This window comes from Centroberyx gerrardi, chromosome 13 (genome assembly GCF_048128805.1).
Source record: "Centroberyx gerrardi isolate f3 chromosome 13, fCenGer3.hap1.cur.20231027, whole genome shotgun sequence".
NCBI classification, from domain to species: Eukaryota; Metazoa; Chordata; class Actinopteri; order Beryciformes; family Berycidae; genus Centroberyx; species Centroberyx gerrardi.
The window spans coordinates 19,576,681-19,598,637 of NC_136009.1; the positions used below are offsets into that span (position 1 = coordinate 19,576,681).

At 42.1% G+C, this 21,957-nt stretch overlaps 1 protein-coding gene across 3 annotated transcripts in view; it reads right to left on the bottom strand.

The window, feature by feature from the left end:
- rock1 (Rho-associated, coiled-coil containing protein kinase 1) overlaps window positions 1-2,124 on the bottom strand; it is a 36,207-nt gene extending 34,083 nt beyond the window's left edge. For all 3 annotated transcript variants that reach the window (XM_071910841.2, XM_071910839.2, XM_071910838.2), the window contains exon 1: window positions 1,346-2,124. In XM_071910841.2, the coding sequence (XP_071766942.1) occupies window positions 1,346-1,438 (93 nt within the window). In that variant the 5' untranslated portion in view covers window positions 1,439-2,124. The remainder of the gene's footprint in view (window positions 1-1,345) is intronic.
- Between the last annotated feature and the right edge of the window lie 19,833 nt (window positions 2,125-21,957).

Below are 21,957 nucleotides of genomic sequence, written 5' to 3' on the forward strand. Positions count from 1 at the left end.
CTCTGATGGTGAATTAGAGGCCATAATCAAACAGTGTGACCTTATATGGAGAACACCTGATTGCATTACAATGGAACTACTGTGTAACCAACACAGACACACACCTACCTACCTTGCCAGTTAAAGTAGTGAACCTGGACTCCTCTGACTAAGACAAAACTCATACAATTCAAGACATACCTGCAAACACAAAACGTCAGTGCCAAGGGCAATCCCAGGAGATTCAGGCCAGAATTTACCACATAGCCTAATTACCCACATGTGAGGTTTTGGCTTGATCAAACTATACAGCATCTGAGCACAAAGGCTCCCATGAGTCACTAATAGCTAAATCGCTGTGAAAATATTCACAGTCACTGTCACCCAAGCTGAAATGCTCCAAATATCAACAAACACTTGACACAACATCCCCTTAGCATCCACTCGACAGTGAGTCAGTTACTGGGATTGCCTTGTGTAATAAAACCTATGAAGGTGTTGCTCTGGGGTTTAGCACGTGGCAGCAGCCGCCTTCTTCCCCAGACAGAGGAGTCACTTCATGAGTTGTCGCCCAGAGACAGGAAGCAGCCAGGGCAGACTCCAGCCAACAGGTGTACTGATGCAGCTGGAGGCCTGCAGGTTAGAACAAGCTTGCAGGCAGTGGTAAGCAGGCAGCCTATCACTTCAAATACAGCTCAGATAAGAAAATCTAGACAAAACAGCACACCATCAAGCCTATAACCCTCAATTTCATAACCAACTAAAAGGAGCACTAGTAACAGCATAGACCTATATCAGGTTTAGTGGTTGGTAGCTCAAATCCAATTCCAGTTGATCAGATGCTGTCACACATGACCATCATCTCAACTGGTGCAAACCAAAAGATAATCTGACCAGTGTCTCTCTTTGTAGAGAATAGAAACACTGTTGCCATCTTTCACTCTTTCAGTGTTACTGCCTCTTCATTTCTGTTAGTGTCCCCCTGTGTAACCATTCAATATCACAAGTTATGAAGGCTGGGGTTTCCATCTCCGTGGAAAATAAACATCAACCTTACTCCTAGCAATTACAGTCTCATTATTTTTGCTGAGAATAAGCTCATGTTTGACCATTGGAAACAGCACAGGCTCAAACTGCTGATTGCTTCGTCTTTCGTAAATCCTTGAGATATGTACGAGCACAAAAGGTGTCTGAACTTGCTTCGGTGTACGAGACTAACTGGCCTGTCGGCGTCAATATTAGCACTTTTCTTCAGTGACAATGAGCCAACTTCTCAGTCTCGGAATGAATTTATGCTCCAAGGAGTAGTCTGAGCCCAATGGCTGACTGGCTAGCAATTTAGCCAGCTAGCAAGCTACAAACTTACCAGTAGACAATCCGTGTTTATTTCTGACTTGGGGTCCTTCAACATGGCATCGATTTTTTCAAACCGAGCCTCCAAACTTTCTCCAGCTGACATTTTTGCTGTTAAATTGAGTTCCGCTGTTGAGTTATGAACAAAAAACAGCTCACTGACGAGCTAGAAGGCTACCGCTAGCTTAGCAGCCAGCGGTAGCTAGCTAGCCAAATGTTCCTTTCTTCGTGTGAACTTTAAACTGCACTTCAAAGAAAAGACGTGTTTCTTCTCGGGTTCTCACAAACAACGAAGCGTTTGAAGTTGCGTTGAATATACAAAAGCCACATTTTCAAAAATTAAAGATGTTCTTTTCCAGTATGAGTGGCAAACAACTTCAGTTAGCAAAAGATAAATGCGGCAACAGATTAGTCAGCCTCCACAGGATGCCGCAGAGGATAAGGGTTTAAAAATGTTGGTGCATCCAAACAAAAGGCAACTAAAACTTAAATATAACGTCTATTTGCAAAGCACCATATGTGGCAATGTTAGTCCAGGCCCGTGTCCATATCTGTGCCAGGCCCTTGCAAAAAGACAAACGAGTCTGACAGCTGCAAAGTAGAAGTGGTGGAAAAAAACTTCTGCTTCTTCCAAATTTCGATCAGTTTAAAACACGGTCTTGTTAAAACGTTCAGCGGCAGTCCTTCCGCTGCATGCCGTGCATTGTCATTCACTGTCGATCGTTATACATCCAGACGGATTTTTTCCAGATTACATACATATAAATCAGATTTTAATCTATGTTATTTTTCGAAAAAAAAAAAAAAAAACAGACGATGCCCAATTTTCTCCCACAGCCTGACCAACATGTCCGCCTTCCTGTTCAAACACCCCGGAGAAGCAACTTCGAAATGTCAAGCACTGCGCATGCGCCCCACCGAGGCGCATTCAAGGAGTACTAGTGTGATGGCAACATGTTGCTGCTCCTCATTTACCGTTTAGGCTATATAAGGTTATTAAGGTTTCAGTGAATTAGTTCCGCTGTTGGGGGGAGTAATACAAGTTAAAAAAAAAACAAGTAGGCCTCTTTGTTGTTCAGATATTAAGAAATCAGTGTATTTTTCTATTCTATTATATTCTATCCCATTCAGTTCTATTCTTTCAGTGATGTAAATCATTCAGATGTTTGTAATGTATGCCTTTAGTTAGGCCTATGATTTTATCTGGATCTATTCTATTCTATTCTATTCTATTTTGTAGGGATGTAGGTATTCAGATGTAGATGAATGTTTTCTGTTCTTGCCTATAATAATATTATTTGTAATGGAATAATTGCAGCACTTCTTTGAAATATCCCCCATTCCCCCAACGAAAAAGAACATATATCTTAACATATCTCAACATATATCATAAACCTATAATACATTTGCAAGGATACTGTAGGAATATCACAACAAAACAATAATACAGGACTGTTATAGGCTAGTGATTTGAGATATAGTGAGATTTAAAAATACCATAGGCTACGATAAAATCACGTATAGCCTACTCACTATTGAGCACAGAAAATCCGGAATACTATAGGAATAGTGATTTTCTGTTAGGGTTGGTCATTTTAATCACCTTTACTGGTGTATGCTGAGATTAAAAAGTTAATGTTCACACACTGTATTTTTCTCCTTAAACTCTGACCCACTTTTCTTTCTCAATTAAATAGACCACATAGCCTAGATCAGACAGATTCTTCAAGGATAGATATTAAGAGCTAAAATAATCTCTAAACAGCTTTTTGATTCTCCCCTAACTGATTATGTTCCTCTTGTGATTACACATAATGGCCCTGCAAATGCAACCAAACGATTAACAGCTTGAAAATGCGTTGAAATTCACGTTTATTGGCTATCACCTTGGAGAATGGGTTCAGCTTTAGGTCTTCTACTTGGCTGAGGATATAAACTAGATAATCCTTTTTTCTTTTTTTTTTCGCAAATGCTGTACATTATTTATCAGAAATGTAAGGATGCCCAGTCTCAAACACGGATACTCACCCCGCCCTCCTCCCGCCTGTCTGTGATGACTAGACTCGGAGTTCCCAAACTTTTTCATGTCAAGGACTCCAAAACAGATGTGCATCAGACCACAAGCCCCACTTGATGAGATTTTGTCCTTGTCACAAAATGATAACACCGTATGCTGAGACTTGCCATGTCTAACAGCGAATGGATAGTCTAAATTTATCAGAATTGCAGAATATCTTAGGCTACTGGGGGTAGAGACTGAAATGGAATCTAATTTTCATCATTTTTAATCAGAAATAGACCTATAGATTCACCTAACACACATACATAATAAGTCTCCAAACAAGAAGGGAGGGTTCCTGGAGAGTTAACTCAGATGCAATGAACGCTGGGAAGTATATTAATAAGCTAACAATGTTTCCAGTGCTTGGTTAGATGTCCTTTCAGTTCATGTTTTTAAGTCACAAGTCATGGATTTATGTTTATAAGTTATAAAGCTGATAACTAGCAATTGTGTAAGTTGAAATTGCCAAACACAATTTCAGACATTGGGTTAATACGAATATGAATACGAATATGAAACTTTATTGTCCACAATGTGGAAATTATTATATTTTTACTATTATATTTTTTTCTATGTTATTTTGTGGCAGGAACCTCTCTGCTTTTGGATCTATTCTGCATTTCTCCCAACAGAGGGAGCTGTTCTCAAGCTTTTTAGAGTCCTGCTCAGAAACCTGAACAAGGCATAGAGGCCTATCATTTTTTAAGACAGTATTCAGATTTTAATATTTTCAAAACACAGTGACTATTTAGGGGAGAGCAGGCCAAGTTGTCACATGGGTAAATTGTCTCAGTGGCTTTATTTCTGAAAAAAAGTATTTTAGAGCCAAAAGTCCAATTAGCCTACACAAATGTTTGCTTTTTTAATAAGAGTTTATGTTGATTACAACACTCTAAGTCAAAACACTCTAACATAGAAACAATTTTGATACCTGAAAGTAAATAATCTTATAATCTTATACAGGAATCAAAATAATTATACATTGTGACACATAAAAGCAAGGGTGAGCTATAACCTGATATAGCCTACATCTGAATGGTTTAGTCAGGCCATGTACTCAGGGAAAGGACCTTTGTCAGGAATGACTGGTGGGGCAAGTTGTCACATTGATCCTGGGGCATGTTGTCATAACTATCCAAATCCTTTTTTTTTTTAAATTAGAAATAGCTCTATATTCATTCTTTTCTGAATAAACATGTCTCAGAATTTGTGTTTGTCTGAACATCCCAGGATGGGTGAGGGAGGGGTTATTTTACCTGGTGTGTGGTTTTCGATGTCTGAGATGAAGTATGTCGTTTCCAATACAGGAGAATGTTTTTCATGTTATTATAGTATATATACTTCAGAGGAAATGGAATTGAGTGCAGAAAACACAGTATACTTGTCTATGTGACAACATGCTCCGTCATGTGTGACAACATGCCCCGTCATGTGTGACAACATGTCCTGACGTGGGGTAAATTGTCACAAGTTGTCACGTGGTATTTCATCAGTTATAACTTGTGTTTTCAGGTCCAATACCTCAATGTAGCTAGAAAAATATATATTGTATCTCAGTAGTAGTCTCCCCTATTTATTTATTTATCTATCTATCTATCTATCTATCTATCTATCTATCTATCTATCTATCTGTCTGTCTGTCTAGCTATCTGTCTGTCTATCTAGCTAACTTTTTGGAGAGATTACAATGATTTAAAGACTGACAAAATGTTAGATGTAGCCTATGTATCATACATAATACGAAACCTTATATTTGAACCCTGGAGCGCATGTATTCTGCATGTCTCCCAACAGAAGGAGCTGTTCTCAAGCTTTTAAACTGAAAACTCAAGGATTGAAGGATTCAAATTTGAATAAACCATATAATCCAATGTATTTTTAAAGACAGTCACAGTATGCAAATAATACTTTAAAAACACAGCGATTATTATTTATTAATTCATTCATTCGTTCATTTGTTTATTCATGTATTATTTAATATTAATATTTTTGTATCTATCTATCTATCTATCTATCTATCTATCTATCTATCTATCTATCCATCCAGAGGTCAAGATGTATGACTTTTGTTGTTTTTTCTTTCCTTTTTATTTTCTTTTTTTTTTTTAGAGAGAGAGAGAGAGATCACAATTATTTAGAGACAGACAGGATGTCTCTTTAGATGTAGGCCTATGTAATGTGAAACCATTAATAAAAGGATTCCTATATTTTTTCCAAGACCTAGTGCACCTTCGGACTTCAATTCGTGTTCTATTTATTTTGTGTCTTCCTTCTTATGTTTTTATCGGCCTTCATTAGAGGAACCAAGGAGGAACTCGTCCAGTCGTGCTCCCTCTGAACCAAACGGTACATACAGTAATTCCCTGACGTCACTCGGTGGCTCCCTGACGCTGCGCAGCTCAGCTGTGGCAGAGCAGAGCGACCAGCAGAGCCGCCTTGCTGTTGGACCCCGGGACACCAGTATCACCCGATCCTGCATGTGGACATGGCGGTTTAACGTCAGCGTTTCAACGTGAACGAAGGTAGGCATGCATGCGTTTCAGACACCTGCAAAACATATAATCACACGCCGTACGAAAAGCACATGAGTGATGAGGATTTAGTCGGTGCGCTCGTCGACACACAGGTGACGGGCGCACCGCAGCCTGCTGTCTGTCAGCGATGCTGTAACAGGCGTTTATAGTCCCAAGTTTTTTTGCATGAGTAAATTCCTACAGGCATTGGCAAAAGCTGGTGAAGAAATGGTCCAGGTTGTTTTATTGGAAGGGAGGATTCAGTGATGATGTGAAGCAATGTTCTATAGCCCATTAATAAGCCAAGTGTGTCAGTAAGCCTGTCTAAAGGCTCAGAAATAATGACTTAATCCCCCTGTTTTAGATCGCAGGTTTAATTTCATTGTTTTCCTCACTTTGCTCCATCACATTACAATATTTGGCACAAATTAAGGTGGCTTGGCTAATCTAGTGTCAGTCAGCCAATCCCCCAAGGTTTGTGTATCTTCATTTGAAAAGATTAATCTATGAATTTAGCCGTTTTGGCCCTGTCATGGATGATGTCAGTGTGGCATTTGTCTTTTTAACTTGTGACAGAAAAGCAGGTCAGTGAAGTAGGCTACAATGTAAGATGAGCAGTCCATTTATTTATAGGTAGGCCTATTTGAAGAATGAGATAATAGTGTTGCCAAACAGTTAACATAGGGTCAATATGTTTTTGAAATTGTATTTTATCTTATGATTTGTCACCTTGTTGCTGATTCATCATTGTTAACAAAGTTATGTCAAGTATATCTGGAAGCTAGACCACTAATTTACACGTTTTCTTCTGTTGAATTCAGTTGAAGTGTTGCCTGAGGGCTGGTGTTGAAATCGGCTTCAGCAGTCCAGATAAAGTCATATCAGATAAGAGTGACCAGGAGATGTATTTTGTGGTTTGTCATTGTAATTACAGGCAAACCAGTCTGTCTTGACCAGATCTAATCTGCCATCCCTCATGTTTCATGTCCCAAAGGTTACATTCCTTATGTCTCCAACCCCCCTTCCCTCTCTCCCTCCTGTACTTCCAAAAATCTAGTCACTTTAGAGCTAAGGAAAATGTCTTTCTTTCTAACAAATATCCTGAATGTACATGCACCTACAGCAAATATTTACTAGAAAGCTAGAGCAAATCTTTACCAGTTACACAGAAGCACTAATACTCTTGTAACTTAAATTCCAGTATTGCTGCACTGCAGTCACAAAAAAATAAAATTAATAAAGTGATTGTTCTTGTTAAAGCAGCATTTTACTCCCTAACAGTCAAACTGCTGGGCGCAGCACCCAGCAACCCGTATTCACCTCCAATGTCATGCAGTGTTTTAAATTTTTTCAATTAGGTTTCCAGAATGTATGCATGTGAATAGAAAATATTTGACTAAACGCCTACAGAGAAACTACAGATTCCTGATAGCTGTCTGTCAGAATCATGCATCCTATATAAAGCAATAATGTTCCAGCAGAGTGGAATATCACTTCTGAGTCAGACTGGCAGTACAGTATCATGTGTGTATCATACAGAGTCAGTAGGCACGGTGTGTATTGAGAATGTGCTGGGTGGCCCGTCTCGCCCGGAGCCCGCGCGGCCCTGTCAGAGGCCAGGGGCTGCAGGGGTCAGGGGGCTCGGAGCGCTGACCATCTGGCCCTCGGGGGGGCTGGTTTCGTCACTGGCTGCCTTTGTTCCCCGCCAACAATTGAGACTTAATCTGTGGAGGAGATAAGTGCGGCCCCTGTGACACCGCTGCCGCACTCAGGCAGGCTTCCCTCTCTAGCCTTGAAGGAGACATCTCTTTCCCGTGTGGCTTTGCGGAGTTCTTATTCGGATCGGGTCAGGCGATGGGCCTTTTTGTCTTCGCCTGAGTGGTGCGCCTTGAGTCACAAAGTGGTTTTGGAAACACTGCTATATTGGTCGGTATTAGGGATGGGACGATATGCTTCTCTCACGATACATTTCGATAACCGATATGGGGTTCACGATTTGATACGACCACAATACGATGTAATAAGTAAAAGTTCAATGACAACAAAGTCTGACTGTGCAGAATTATGTTAATTTCTGAACCACAAATCTTTCTAGCAATGGCATTGTATTGCTAGAATGTAAACAACATTTTTAAACATGTCATTACAAAGTGTAAATAATCTAATTTCAATGGAGAGCTTGTGAAATTGTGATGGGCAAGCGGTCTTCTTTTTCTACAGCAGAATAAAATGGAGCTAATATTGCGATTAATTTTTCTTCCCCATGATACGTAATGTCACATTTTTTTATTGCGATATATTGAATTTCGATATATTGTCCCATCCCTAGTTGGTATAGTTGGTATATTGTGGTGAAAACAGAAAGTTGTGAATCAAATTATTCAACCATTCATTATTTCCTTTGTTACAACAAATTTGGTTAGATATTAATCTTATCACAAATAGGTCATCTGAAATATTCAAAATGTTAAATTCCAAGCTCTTCCCACTCTGGATAAGTAACAGACACATGCACGTTCTCTCCTAGTTTTAAGAAAAAATACCTAATAAAAATAGCAAATCAGATGACATACTTCTTACATACGTAAGTGAAATAGTTACATTATATTAATTCCCTAAAGAGGCCCTTTTTAAAAATATATACCTTTTTAACACGCTCAAAAACCTGTATTTTAAACATTTTATCTTATCACTGGCCATATAATGACAGCCCCTCTATTTTTCGCCCCTGCTCTCACTCACAGTTGTTTCTTAGTGCTCATGACATGATGTGAAGGACAGAGATTTTTCAAAATGCAGCGTGACATTTCTCACAAGAAAAGCACTACCAAGCTTGAAATAGCTACTAACCGCTACTGCAGATCCATTTGTTACCAGGATAACAGTTTGATGATTGAATTTATTTCCTCCCGCTGTCAATTTGAATACATCTGTGCTGCGTCTCCTTCTATCCATTATGCCTCCTGTTTGCTCATTTGACCCTTGTTGTATCTGCTGATCTTCTAGGGAAAAAAATGAAATGATGACGCATGTTTCATTTGAAACCCAGGACTGAGTTGTGTGGCGTATTTCACTCACACGCTTTCAAATTATTATTCTGTGTTATGACAAACCGGTGTGTGATGGATCATTCAGATGTGTGGTTGGTGTCATAACAAAAAGGCATACATAACAATTGATTACCGATCCAGTTAGGAATGTGGAGGTTTCAGTTTCTGCTATGGCTTTGGCTCCAGAGACATGATTTTCAATATTGATCGATTAGGAAGATTCATCCACATGAACCACCTTTGCAGATCATTTGAAATACCAATTTAGATCGCAAAAAACACCGCTGGGACTAGTCAATCAGAGTGGTAATTGCCTCTCTTGATGCTTTCAGATGAAATCTTCTTAGAGGTTCTTGTGAGCAGCAGTGGGCTTTCCTGATCCTGAGTGCAGAGAGGGGCAAAATCCCAGCTAGAGAAATCTGCGCTATTGTTTCACACTTTTTTTGACTGCGATGAGGCAGGACCCAGGAAACAGGTGGTCCCCAAAACAGCCTTCATTCATCAAACTGCTGAGGCAGGCCCCTCATTCACAATATTCCCTGTTTTCCATGTTGCTGTTGACCTGGAGAGATGATCAGCATCATTAATACTGACACAAGCTATGATCAGATTTATATTAACAGCTAATCAAATAATAAAACAGCTTAATTTTCATTCTGAATTTGATTCGATTTTATGTTTACGCCACATACATTAAAAAAAAATTCAATCACACTTTAGAATTCATGGATCCTGGTCAGCAGCTAACCAGATTTTTATTATTTTTTTAACAGAGATGCTTCTGCAGTCACAGATTCAATAAAATGATGTGGGCTGCTCTGAATTACAAGTAAAAGTTTAGTTAATTGCCACAGCAAGGTCAGTGTGCATCAGATAACATCAGCAATGTCTCAGTAAAAGCTTCAATGTTTTATTAAAGTCCCTCTATAAAAGTTTTTCAGGAAATAGTCAGTAATAAGCATTATCTCACTGCTGTGCTGCAGAGCCGAGCGTCTTCCGCATGGATGCTTGTAAACTTTTAACCTGTCCTTTTTATTGGGGGTCAAGAATGCCAGGAACCCATCTGCACTGTCAGCTCTGTGTAGAAATAAGGGGGGGAAAGAAAAGATTCACACTGATGGTAATGTACAGATGAGAGCCAGATGAGATCCGAACTAAGAGTCCGTGTTTGTCAGGAGCATGTGTTTTTATTTTTGTTGAAGGGAGTCACATCTTTCTGTGGTTTATTGAGGGTTTAGTAGTAGGAAGTAGGCTTGTATTATCAGTAGTATGCTATGCTTCATGTGGCCATCTTTAACCACAAAAAGTATCTCTAACCGCAAAGCGTGCAATTTCATCTTTATTGATATATTTTATTTCTTGCTTCTTAATATTTTTCCATATGATTTTATGCAACAAAATGCCTCCAAATGTTTAAGAAAGCGTGCAATTACTTTGGTCCTTTTCTACTCCCTCGGCCTTTTTAGTGACGAAATCGCTCTTCAAAAATGAAAGTGGAGGGAGGGAGAGCAGAGTTAAGGTTTGGAGAGGGGGGGAGAGTTAAGGAGGATGGGGAGGGGAGGGGAGGGGAGGTTGGACAGGGGGAGAGAGAGGGAGAAGAGGTTAAAACAGATGTGATGAGCGATGAGGACAGAAACAAGACAGCTGGATGTGGAGAGCAAGTGAGATACAGTAGAGCACCTTTTATCCCCTAACCTCAGACTTTTTGACCGCTTTAGTGATCGGACATAAAGGTTGGAGTGTGCGCAGGGTGGAGGGCCATGCGAGGCAAACTGTATGTACTGTATGAAGGTGTAGGACACAGTTGACAATTGGATCATTAAAGCCAATCTCACAAAGGCCCGAGCCCCTCCCCCGGCTGAAAGGAGATGTCAAAGGTCTGTGACCTCTTCCATTTATGTGCATTGATCCCTCTGGTGGAGGTGGGGCTTCCTCCTCAAAGCCCTCCGCCACCGGCTTTAAATCTTAGTTTCACCTGCAGGAAGAGGAACAAGTATTTCTTTCCATCTGCTATCATGTTTACAACAATATGTCAGCATAAGGAACAGAGCATAAGGAAGAGTTAGACCTGCGTATTTCAGTGAACAAAAATGGTCTTAATTTGACTTACAAGGACTGTATTATATAGAGTAATAAATGCTTTTTAAACAATGTTTTTCTATGTGGGTCCAATCAAAAGCATGTTTTAAACCTGAGGTTGAACTGAATTATTTTACCTTTAATTCAGCTCAAATGCTAAGACACATTCTCCCCAAAGTCTCATTCATCCTCATTTCTTTCACATTGTATCAGGTCAATAACTGATATTTTGTATGTGTTCAAGCCATACTAATCTATTCGACAGCTCCGTTTAGATAGAATAACACTCTGTGAAGACGCAGTAGCAATTAATTCACTATTTCCCCTCTCTCTGGCACAAACCGCCCTTCCCTAAATAACCTGACCATGAAGTTGTGCTGTTGGGTGTGAGTCTACTTCACGCCCCGGTGTTTACGACCTGCTTAGCAGTGAAGGGGAAGGGGAAAGGCTCTGGTGGACTGGTGTTCCTCCCAGATAAAAAAGCCTTTCTTTCTCACAGTGCTTGTGATGATGGATGAAAGGAACTTATAGTCAGAAAGCGAGGACAGACAGTACGTAGGAGTACATCCAAAAAGACCGGCCCGAACATCCTGCTCTGTTTGTTGTGAGGGAGGCTCTGGGTGCGGAATGCCTCTGTATGTGTGTGTGCATGTGTGTGTGTGTGTGTGTGTGTGTGTGTACATTTATACATGAGTGAAACATGGCACTGATAGATGGTACTTCCTGTTGTCCTGTTTGTTATCTGCGACTCTGACATGCAGGACAGGCCCTTATCTGTCATCACTGGATCCCCTGACTGACCGACCAACTGACTCAACGAACCCCGACCCCCGACCCCGGACTACCTCACCCCCCCTTTCTACGATATTAATAATAATCATTTTTATTTGTATACCACTTTTCAAAGCACAGTTACAAAGCGCTTTGCAAAGGCATGAATTAAAATAAAGAAGCTAAAATCAACAGGAAAAAGTAAAGAGCAGTGCCAGTAAAGCTCCAACTCTCTCTCTCTCTCTCTCTCTCTCTCTCTCTCTCTTTCTCTCTCTCTCTTTCTCTCTCTCTCTCTCTCTCTCTCTCTCTCTCTCTCTCTCTCTCCCCCCCACCCCCAGATCAGATCAAAGCTGAAATAGCTCTCTGGCAGAAATGAATGGAACTTATCTGGACGTGCCCCCAAGTCGTTCGTCAAGAAGCGTGTCCGGAGCAAAGTCAAAGGGTCGCCATTAAGCGTGAGTGTGTACATGTGTATGTGTGTGTGTGTACGTGTGTGTGTGTGTGTGTGTGTGTGTGTGCATGGGGGAGTGATGGCATGTCAAGGTGAAGGATGAATCAGGAATTTCAGCCTTTTGTTCCCTGGGTTGGGCTCCTTTTCATTCGCAGCAGTAATAAACCAATGGGGTTAGTAACTCTTAGGCTTTGCATGTTGCATCACATCTTGTATCGCATCGCAGTGGGTTTGTGGCACAGAGTGCTGACCTCATGTCTACTAAACTGTTCCCCCTTTTAGATCAATTTTTTTTTTGGGCTCTTGAACTGCAAAGTGTGGTGTGGGGCTTCCTGGAGAACACTTAGAAATAATATATCCTCATACTGACTATGGAAATCTGGAAAGCATCCAGTAAAGAGTCCCTCCTGACACGCCACTGTTGTGGAACAGCGTGTTCTCACAGTGCGTGCTGCTATATTTCCCCTGTATAGTGATGCCAGCCCCAGTGGAACAGAACCTGCAGCCAGAAATTACTGCCTGCAGCTTACTCATTCTTTTTAAAGAGCACAGTGTGTGCTGTGCCACTGGCTGCATCATAAAGGACAGTTAATGGTTTGTAGGTTGAATTGGATTGTTCTGCGGAGATACACACCGTTTGAATGATTCATCACAGCAGCAACTTCATATCTATCGATTAATATGTCACTTAGTTGCAGTCACATTTAGGTCATTTAATCCATTTTGTTTAGTTGTAGCACAATGTCTAGACATTTTAGTCAAATTTTTATCACCTCCATAAGCCAAACGTTCATCTTGTTTTTCTCTTTTGTTGTTATTTCTCTTTTGTTATGCCTGTAATCTTTACTGGCTGCAACAGGCCTGCTAAACATCTTCAACAACTGTTGAAAACACTAAGGCTTTTAGCCAGAAGATTTCCCACTACAGCAACATTTCTGCCTGTGTATACTGTCCCAAATCTCCTGGCCCACACACACACACACACACACACAAACACACACACACACCACGCCAAACATGTCATTCACTCTCTTTCTCTGTCTCTCTCTGCCCCTCTCTCTCGCTCCTGACTGCAGCTCTCTCTCTCTCTCTCTCTCTCTCTCTCTTCATATTGAAACACAAGGTCACAGTGTGTTGATGCTGCCAGGGTTTGTGGGGGAGAGGGCTGTTTCTAGCAGAAGGCTTTTCCATAGGCTGTCACAGATTGTCCAAGGCTACGGTGACCAGGACCCAGCCCTCTGCTGCTAGGACTCAACGTTCCTGGCAGGGGAGGTCATTCCCCTCTCTCTCTCGCTGTCTCTCTCTCTCTCTCTCTCTCTGAACTCCTACATTAGCTACTCAAAGCACAATCAGCAGAGAAAACCAGGCCTACACAGAACAGCTACAGGGCTGACTGGGAATCATTCTGCATCTGGTTATTGAATAGATCTAAAACTCAGCGTTGCATTTTTCATAGAGCTAATTCAATGAAGCCAAATCTACCAGTCGTGAGGCTAGCTGGCCATTTCTTTTCTGTCAATGGAAACCACGGCTAAGATGAAGGCAGAAGGTTGTGTGAGAGAGCTGTGTGAGGAGCCTGGCATTATGTGGCTCATGCATCAGCCAAGCAGTCTTTGATTTGGATTCAGCCCTTTACCTAAAAGGTTATGTGTTATCTGTTTTGTCTAAAGGTTTCCTGACTGCAGCAAATTTGCAGAATCTCAGCTCCATGCTCTGATAAGAGAGAGCAAAATACTAGAGTAAATATTTACCTACGAAGAGCAGAGGATGAGCCTCTCTCACTCTTCTTACCCCAGATGATAACAGCTCCAGGGCCAAGTTGAGAAGGGCTTCAGCTGCACTTAGCTACACTTCACTAGCTATGTTTTGGCAGATCTTCCTTCCTGTTTTTCTACACTAAACAACACAGCAACAACATCTTGTTTGGCTGAGTTGGCTCAGAGCTTTTGTGCTTGGGTCCATTGTAAATGTTGTTAAATATAGTTGGATAAAAAATAGTCATGTTTTGATAAGTGGGAACATTTTGAAATTCAATTTCAAATGGCCTTCTAATCCATCAACTTAAACCACATAGAATGATTTAGGGAACAGTGGCATTAATTAATATTTCTGCTTTGCTGTCATCATCCCACTTGGCAACAAGGTGACTTATTAACCACCATTTTTATCTGCTTCACCACACCGTCCGAGGAGCCCTGTCTGATTGGCACATCTGCCGGTCGGGGACCTATCCCATCTCTCAGAGGGATCAGTGCAGGATGAAGTGACACCGGGCCTGAATAGGTTTACTGTCACTTTTTCTCATCAGCGAGGTTTGTGTGTGGGGTCAAGCCCCCGACAAAGGACATCCCCGCTCCCATTGTCCCATTAAGACAAAAAGAGTCCTGCTGCTGCTGTGGCTCTTGCTGGGGTAAGGTGGACTGATGGGATTTAAGTGTGGGTCCTGTCACCGGGGGCAACCTGGTGCTTATTAATCAGGGGGGGAGGGGGGTAAAGGAGGAGATATGGTGAGGGGAAACAGGGGGGTAACGGGGAGGGTGAGTGGGGAGACGAGGGTGGGGTGCTGCTGATGCAGCAGTGCCGCCTGGGGTCAGGAAGAGGGGCATGATGGATACAGCTGATCGCCCGGTAAGGAAGTTTAGAGGGAAGGAGAGGGGGCTCCTTCCTCGGGACATTAAGACCCCTCTTTGTCAGGGTGTCACTCAAATGGATTCAAGGTGGCTCTGAGACTTTTTCAGGGAGGAAAAGAAAGGAGAGGGCCTATTGTGAACAGTGGTTTCTCTCTGTGGCTGCCCGATAAACACAAGAGGCTTCTTTCTTATGTCCTCTCCGCATGGGCTCGGCACTCCTGCATGGCTAAATTGAATTAGTGTGTCTGTTGCTGAAACTTTTCAAGGAAGAAGGCTGGGTGGATCGCCTGTCTTTTGTATCCGTGCCTTTTGTGTACATTTCTGCATTTGCAGTTTGAAAACAAGGAACAACTGGACACCGCTGCATTGTTAACAATTTGTAATTGTTCCAACTTCCAAAATGTGATTGCTTTGATTGGAATTGTTTGTGGTGGTAAATCATTTGGGTACAAGAGCATATATCTGATGTGTTAACTGTTAGACTGCTGAAAGGCTAACTGAAGCGGTGATAGTCTCTCATATCATGCCCCCACCACCTCAGTTTGACCGTCATTGGAGGTGGAGGGAGGGTCGAGTGCAGCGCAGGCCAGTTCCCCGGAAACGTAACCCGACCCCTCACTCCTCCTGTCATCTGATAAGGGCCAATGTTGTGATAGTGTTGGCCCTCTCAATGTGATCCATGGCTCCCCTTTTACACCCCATAACAAATAGGGCTGTCTAAACAACAATTTATGGCCAGGACAAGGCCTGGTCAACCATCATCAAAGATCTAGTCAGGGATGAGCCATTAGGTGTTGACCAGATGTTAAAAGGAGCTGATCTGATGCTAGTAGGAAACATTACTGGCTCAGTGTCCCTCTAAGCTACAGTGTAAGCCAATTTGAGGAGAGGATAGGGAATTAATAAGAGAATAAGTGAATTCATTATTGTTTGCTAAGTGTGAATATATATTTTTTTAAACATTTACACCAATATCCCTAAATCTGTGACATTTAATATGGGCACAAGAATAATTGTTTCAGCTGTAGTATAGAAACGTAAATCCTTAGTTACAGAAAGCGTTTTGACGAGAAAAAATCTTGTGGTTACTCTTGACACTCAAGGAATGTTTTCATTTAAGTGTCTTCCTCCTTCCCTCATTTTGCCCTTTACCATTGACCGCTGTTTGACCACTGCTGATGACAGATTTACAGTATGAAATAGAACTCATTGTTGTCTTATTCAATATGGCTGCCCTGAATAAGTCCATAAATGCATTAGGGTCCTGTGTGCCGCTCTGTTGTTCAGGCTGAGGTGAACTGGCGTTCAACCCGGCAGTGTTGTAAAATGCAGATTGGGTTCACTTACAGGCCTTCCATTTTATTACACAGTCATGAACGGCATTGTAAACTGTCACTCATCCTTCACTTTCATTCACTTATTCTATCAGGGATAAAAGCCATGGGAGCAGATCTGTCTGTTCTCTGTTCACGTTATCAAAGAACTGACATTTTGGCAAGAGAGAGGAGTAAGCTTGTGTGCTATTTCAACTTTTGACATTCAGTAAAATGTGCTAAAAGTGATAATATGTGGGATTTGTGAGTGATTTATAGCAGAGGTTCCCAAAGTAGGCCCCTAGATCTGGCATTCAACAAACTCTTTTTGGCCTTGCAAAGGGTTGTAATGTGAGAAAATTAAGTATATGATCAGTTTCTATAAAAATAGTTGGTGGGAGATTTTGACAACTTGCTTATCACTCCTATTTACAAACACCATTAAGACACCTAAGGAGCTTATACGTACATGAATCCAATTGCATTGTTTTGGTCAGCCATGTCAAAACCTTTAGGCAGGCATGATTTAATTTTAGAGTATGTAAAATGTAACTCAATATTGACAATATTGACTGAACATACTTCAAAAATATGAATAATATCTGTATTGGTAAGAATTTTGCATGGGTCCATCAAAAATGGTTTGGTATTTCTTAACGCTATTTATGAATACTCTATAAATGGTTACTTACACACAATCTCTTATTCAGTATTGCCTTTGATTAATACCAAAGAAAATAAATATGATGATTGTGAAATGTAATGTTGCTGTAAGCAAGCAACTAAAAACTACAATATTCACCAGGAACTAGCTACTTCTCTAGCAAGCTTGTGTTCTTAAGGTCAGTTTTCAGTTTGCGCTGCATCAAAGATTGTCTGTTTTGTAGGCCTTTGCTATTAAATGATGCTGGCCTTTGTCTGTGGCTGAGATTTAGTTTAAGGTTAAATGCCTTGCCCTTAAACTCATCCACTGGGCCAGAGTGTGTGGCAAGGTCACCACTCCAATCAACCTAGTGTTAACACAAAGGCCAGTTGTCCCCTAATGAATTAGCTCTACAGTCCCTCAGCGAGCCGCCACACCGCCCTCCAGCCCCTCGCAGGCCTTCCCAGCCCTGCTGCCCTTTCACACGCACCCCCTAGCCCCTAATTTTGAAATGAGTTTTATAACTGGACAGTAAACTTCCAGTGGCTTAATGATGATGACTTCTTCATCTGCCCAAATGCTCCTTTTGTCCGCCCCTCCCCAGCCCTCAGCCCCCCAGACCCTGCCCCCGTTCCCTCTCACACCAGGCCTTAAACCCTGGTTCACCCCCCTTTATAGTTCCACAGATAATCCCCTACAACACACACACACACACACACACACACCCTCAGGCTATTATCTCCGCTGAGCCTTGTTCTCTCTCCTCTCTCTCTCTTTCTCTCTGTTGCTGCCGACTTCAGCAATGGCATTCAGCTGGAATGTTTGCCTTTTGTTTGTGTGTCCCACTGGAAAGGCATGAATGACCTCAGCTCATCTGCTATCCTCACTAGCACCGATTTGCACTTCAGGGCCCAGCAGGTAGTCCAGAGGTGGGGGTTCGGAGAAGGCTGTGGGGCTTTTATAAGGAAATTAGGGCAGTGGACTGCCACCCGGATAGTAAATGACAGTGCGAGTCCTCACACCCTCAGCGTCAGGTAGCCAACTTGAAGCGGGTGGAATGGGGAATTTTGTTGCGGGAATTTTCACGTGGGGGCTGCTGCTGTTTTGTTTCTTGTTTTCTTTTTTGACAGTTTAGCTACAGGTTTGTTTTCCTATTATAAGTGTCAGACATGTGCTAATTAGCACCCTGGCCCCTGTACTTCCTCCCCAGCTGATACTCATCCCTCATCTCTCAGATATGTCAATTGACCCCATGTGACTCATTTGCAGAGAACCTTCATTTCTCCTGCGGTATCAAAGCCTCCACCTTGCCATGTTGTTTAGTAATGGCTGCCAGTGTAAGGTATCCTGACGTGTCAAGTTAGGTCGATAGGTACATGAGGTTAGTTTGTTTGAACAATGGCAATGACAAGTTCAGATAGTCCCATTCACCATCTGTAATACAGGCCTGTAGTTAAGTCCAAGCTGTTCCATTCAAACAACCGTCGTGTGTTGGTCAGCTGCTGAGTCAGCTAAGACAAAGCAGTGGAGCTCCTCTGGGAATCTTAAGACTAGAACCCCCCCCCAGCCCAAGATCTCCCAGAACCCCCCAGTCTGTCACGTGACTTGTCTTTCCTCAGGTGGCGGTGGCAGGGATACTTCCCCTTTGTCAGGCCCTTTAGCAGGAGCTCAATGCGGTGGTGAAGGATGGGCTCGGGGGCGGGCAAGCATTCAATCCAGGCTCTTTTGTTTTTTTGCACAGGGTCTTTTGAGGCCAAAGAAATTGCCGGGTTTACTCATTATCTCCATTTCAAATGGGCTATTTAAAACTGGCCGTGTCAAAGTCAGGGGCTTCGACATAAATCACACTGACAGCTCTTTTCCCCCAGTTGAACTTGTGGCTGCGCTGGGATCGGTGCGGATGGATCAATGCATTGAGATTTCACTTGTGTTATACCTGATAACCGTAGTAGTTTTTAGTTCACAGTATTTAGATCACACAGATCACTTAGAAATTCTCTCTCAAATGTAATCCACTGCACTGCTCGAGACTCACTGGCATATACCATGTGTGGTCTAAAGCAATGTTAACTGGACAAATTTCACAGTCAAACTCAAGCCCAATGTTTAGACAAAGGTGGCTGATTGAGAGAAATGAGTGCATGAAGGCCCTGTGAGGACTAATGGAGGCTCTGATTGGCTAGTGTGGTGGTTTACAGCTGTCCCTCACACTGGCTGTGCCCTACTATAACCATTGGAGAGGAGGTGAGAAGAGCTGTATACAACTTGATTAAAACAACTGTTGACTGTGTCTGTGGTAATGAACTGGAACATCAGTCACATGGCTCAGTGGAGCAAGAAACTTGGGCCAGTAAAGTGAAATGTTTCACTAAAAGGTTTGTGGCTAAACAAAATATGGTCTTGGCAGTATTTATTACCAAAGAAACTTTGCTTTCCAACTTTGCTTTCCATTATTGTTTTCTGTTCTAAGTAGGGATTTTCTTTTTTTTTCCAATTGAAAATTAGATGTCAGTGTTTTTGTTTTGCTCAATTCAGGTGATTGCTATTTTAATTCTCAGTGACACTAATCAACTTATCTGGGGTGAAATATTGGTAGGAAAGAGAGATTTAGAAACTCATTGCCATTGTGAGTGTTGGGTGCATCTGCACTGCCACCAAGTAGATGTGTGTTTACTCAGACCTACTATTTACCTGACAAATTCTTGCTGACTTTACTTAGTGACATTAATTAGTTGGCAGGAAAACAGACACAGCAGCCTTCGGGCCACATACTTGGTGGAAACGGTTTTGTACATAGTAACCTTTTTTCCATGGTTAAGTCCACGGTAAATGATTAACATAAGATATTAGCATTTCCAACATAGTATTACAGCCAAAACATTGTACAGGCAGCGTAGATGAAGTAAGACTTGGCAGTCTGCTGCGGCTGGTTGTGTTTACCATTCAAAGTCATGAGATAGTCAGGTGGGAGCATGACTGTGTTACAGCGCTTCAGCTATTCTGGATGGGGAAAGATATGGAGAAAACAATATCTTTAAATAAGTTGAAATTGGATTGTAAAGTTTCAAATGGAGTATGAGAATTGTATATTGTATTGTGTATGAGGAAACTGCACTCGAAGGGAAAAAGATGATGACATTTTGAAGTGAATCTGACATTTCCCTCAGACGTCGTAGATGTGCATGTCACCCAGTGTTTTTGTCAGTGACGGACACATACCTAACTACACTTTTATACACAATGTCTTCAGTCCTGAGCCCCTTGGTTATTTCAAGAAAGCCTGTTCCCTCCCCACTCAGCGCTGCAGTGATAAGGCACGTCACTGGGGCTATAATGACATATAATCCCCAACATCTGCCAGCGCCTGTTGATTTGCGGTGCATCTCCGTTTATTTATTTTGACCAGATGAGCCCCTGGTATTTATAGCAGGAGTAAAAGCCCAGTGAGGGGTCAATCCCAGGCAAGGCTACGAGGACAAAATGCTCAAGCTGACCTGACATTCTTGTCCCCATTTTGCCAGGCTCTGATTCTCCTGCCTCTAAATTGGCCCCAATAAAAAGAAGGGTGTGGCAGAGAGAGACCGAACTGGGAGAATCGCGAGTGCGAAGACCTATTTTTAAGATTCGCACCCAGCTCAATCGAAAGAAAAACGGCGCGGTTCTTCTTCCGCATCACTCGGTGCCCATGGCGGATGTGTTGGCGTGCTGTTGGCGTGCTGGGGGTCACACGTGGCAGGGCGCCGTGGCGGTGTGGCAGCAGGGAGATGCTGGCCCTCTCTTTGTTTCCCCCCACAGCTCCGCGGCCCTCCAAGAGCATCTGTCACCACAGGGGGTCAGCAGGGCCAAGATGAATGAGCCCCCGGTGGATTCCCTCCCTCCTTGGCAAATGGCGTGGGACAGGGGAGGGCATATAGGGGACTTAGGGGGAGGGGTCTGTGTGTGTGTGTGTGTGTGTGTGTGTTTGTGTGTGTGTGTGTGTTTGTTTGCATGTGAGTGAGAGAGAGAGAGAGAGAGAGAGAGAGGGAGGGGATCTGCTGTGGTGAAGGAAAGATTGGGATTCCCAGTTCTTTCTATAGAGTATCATGACCAAGGTGGCTTGAGAAATACCACAGAACAGTAAAACCCTGTATGCTGCCTGGATATCTCCAAACTCTTCACTTTTTTTTTTCCAAAGGATTTATTATCTGCAATGGACTACCTTTGAAATAAAGCCTCCTTCACGCTGTGGGATTTACCTCTTATGATTTGGATTGTGAGGGTTTCGGATCCACTTGCTGAGGAGTCATGGAAGGTACAGGAGAAGCTTTTTAAAGTGTTTGCTCTGTCACATGTGGCATTTGTCCCGACGTAGCATTGATGAGATGGGCTTTTAGCACCTAATTTAGAGGACATGGAGAGATGTTAGTCCTTTTTTCGCATTTCTACCCCCATCCCCCTTTCTGATGTCTGATGGGCAATGTCTGTCTCACCAATGCTTTTCTAATGTTAAAAGCGAGCTGAGCTCTTTCCCGCATTTCTGCTATTGGTATGGGCCTTTCATGTGTTAAAGCACAACAATGAGGTGGAAAAAATGAGTTTGAGATTTTTATCATAATTGTGTTAACATTTTATCTACATTTATTGTTTTGGTCACTGTGCTGAAAGGAAAAACTCTTTGAGTCATCAGGTAGTTTTGGTAAAACCACTGAATTTACTAAATCATGGAATAACTCCTTTTAACTTTGGTTACTGGATTAAAAAGCTTTAAGCAATGACCTACTGTCAAGTTTTACTATATCTACAGTATTCACACCATCCTCCCTCCTTCCCTCTACTTTTTCTGTGGAGTGTATGAACACAGTAGAAGGATTTCCAAACATTTTGTAAGAAATACTTTGTCTCCCCTAAATTAGTCAGAATGTGCTCAAACCAGGTCAAGAAGGGAAGTAAATTTAATCCTGCTTCTCTCCCTCTATTGTCAACACTGTAATGTAATTATGCAGATTAAGGCAGAAACAAAAGGAGGAGTGGAAAAGGAGAGAGAAAGAGAGAGAAGGTGGGGTTAGTGCAAGGATCAGCTCAATTGGCTGGAGTTAAATATCTAACATTTTTTAGGATAGATGTCGTAATATCT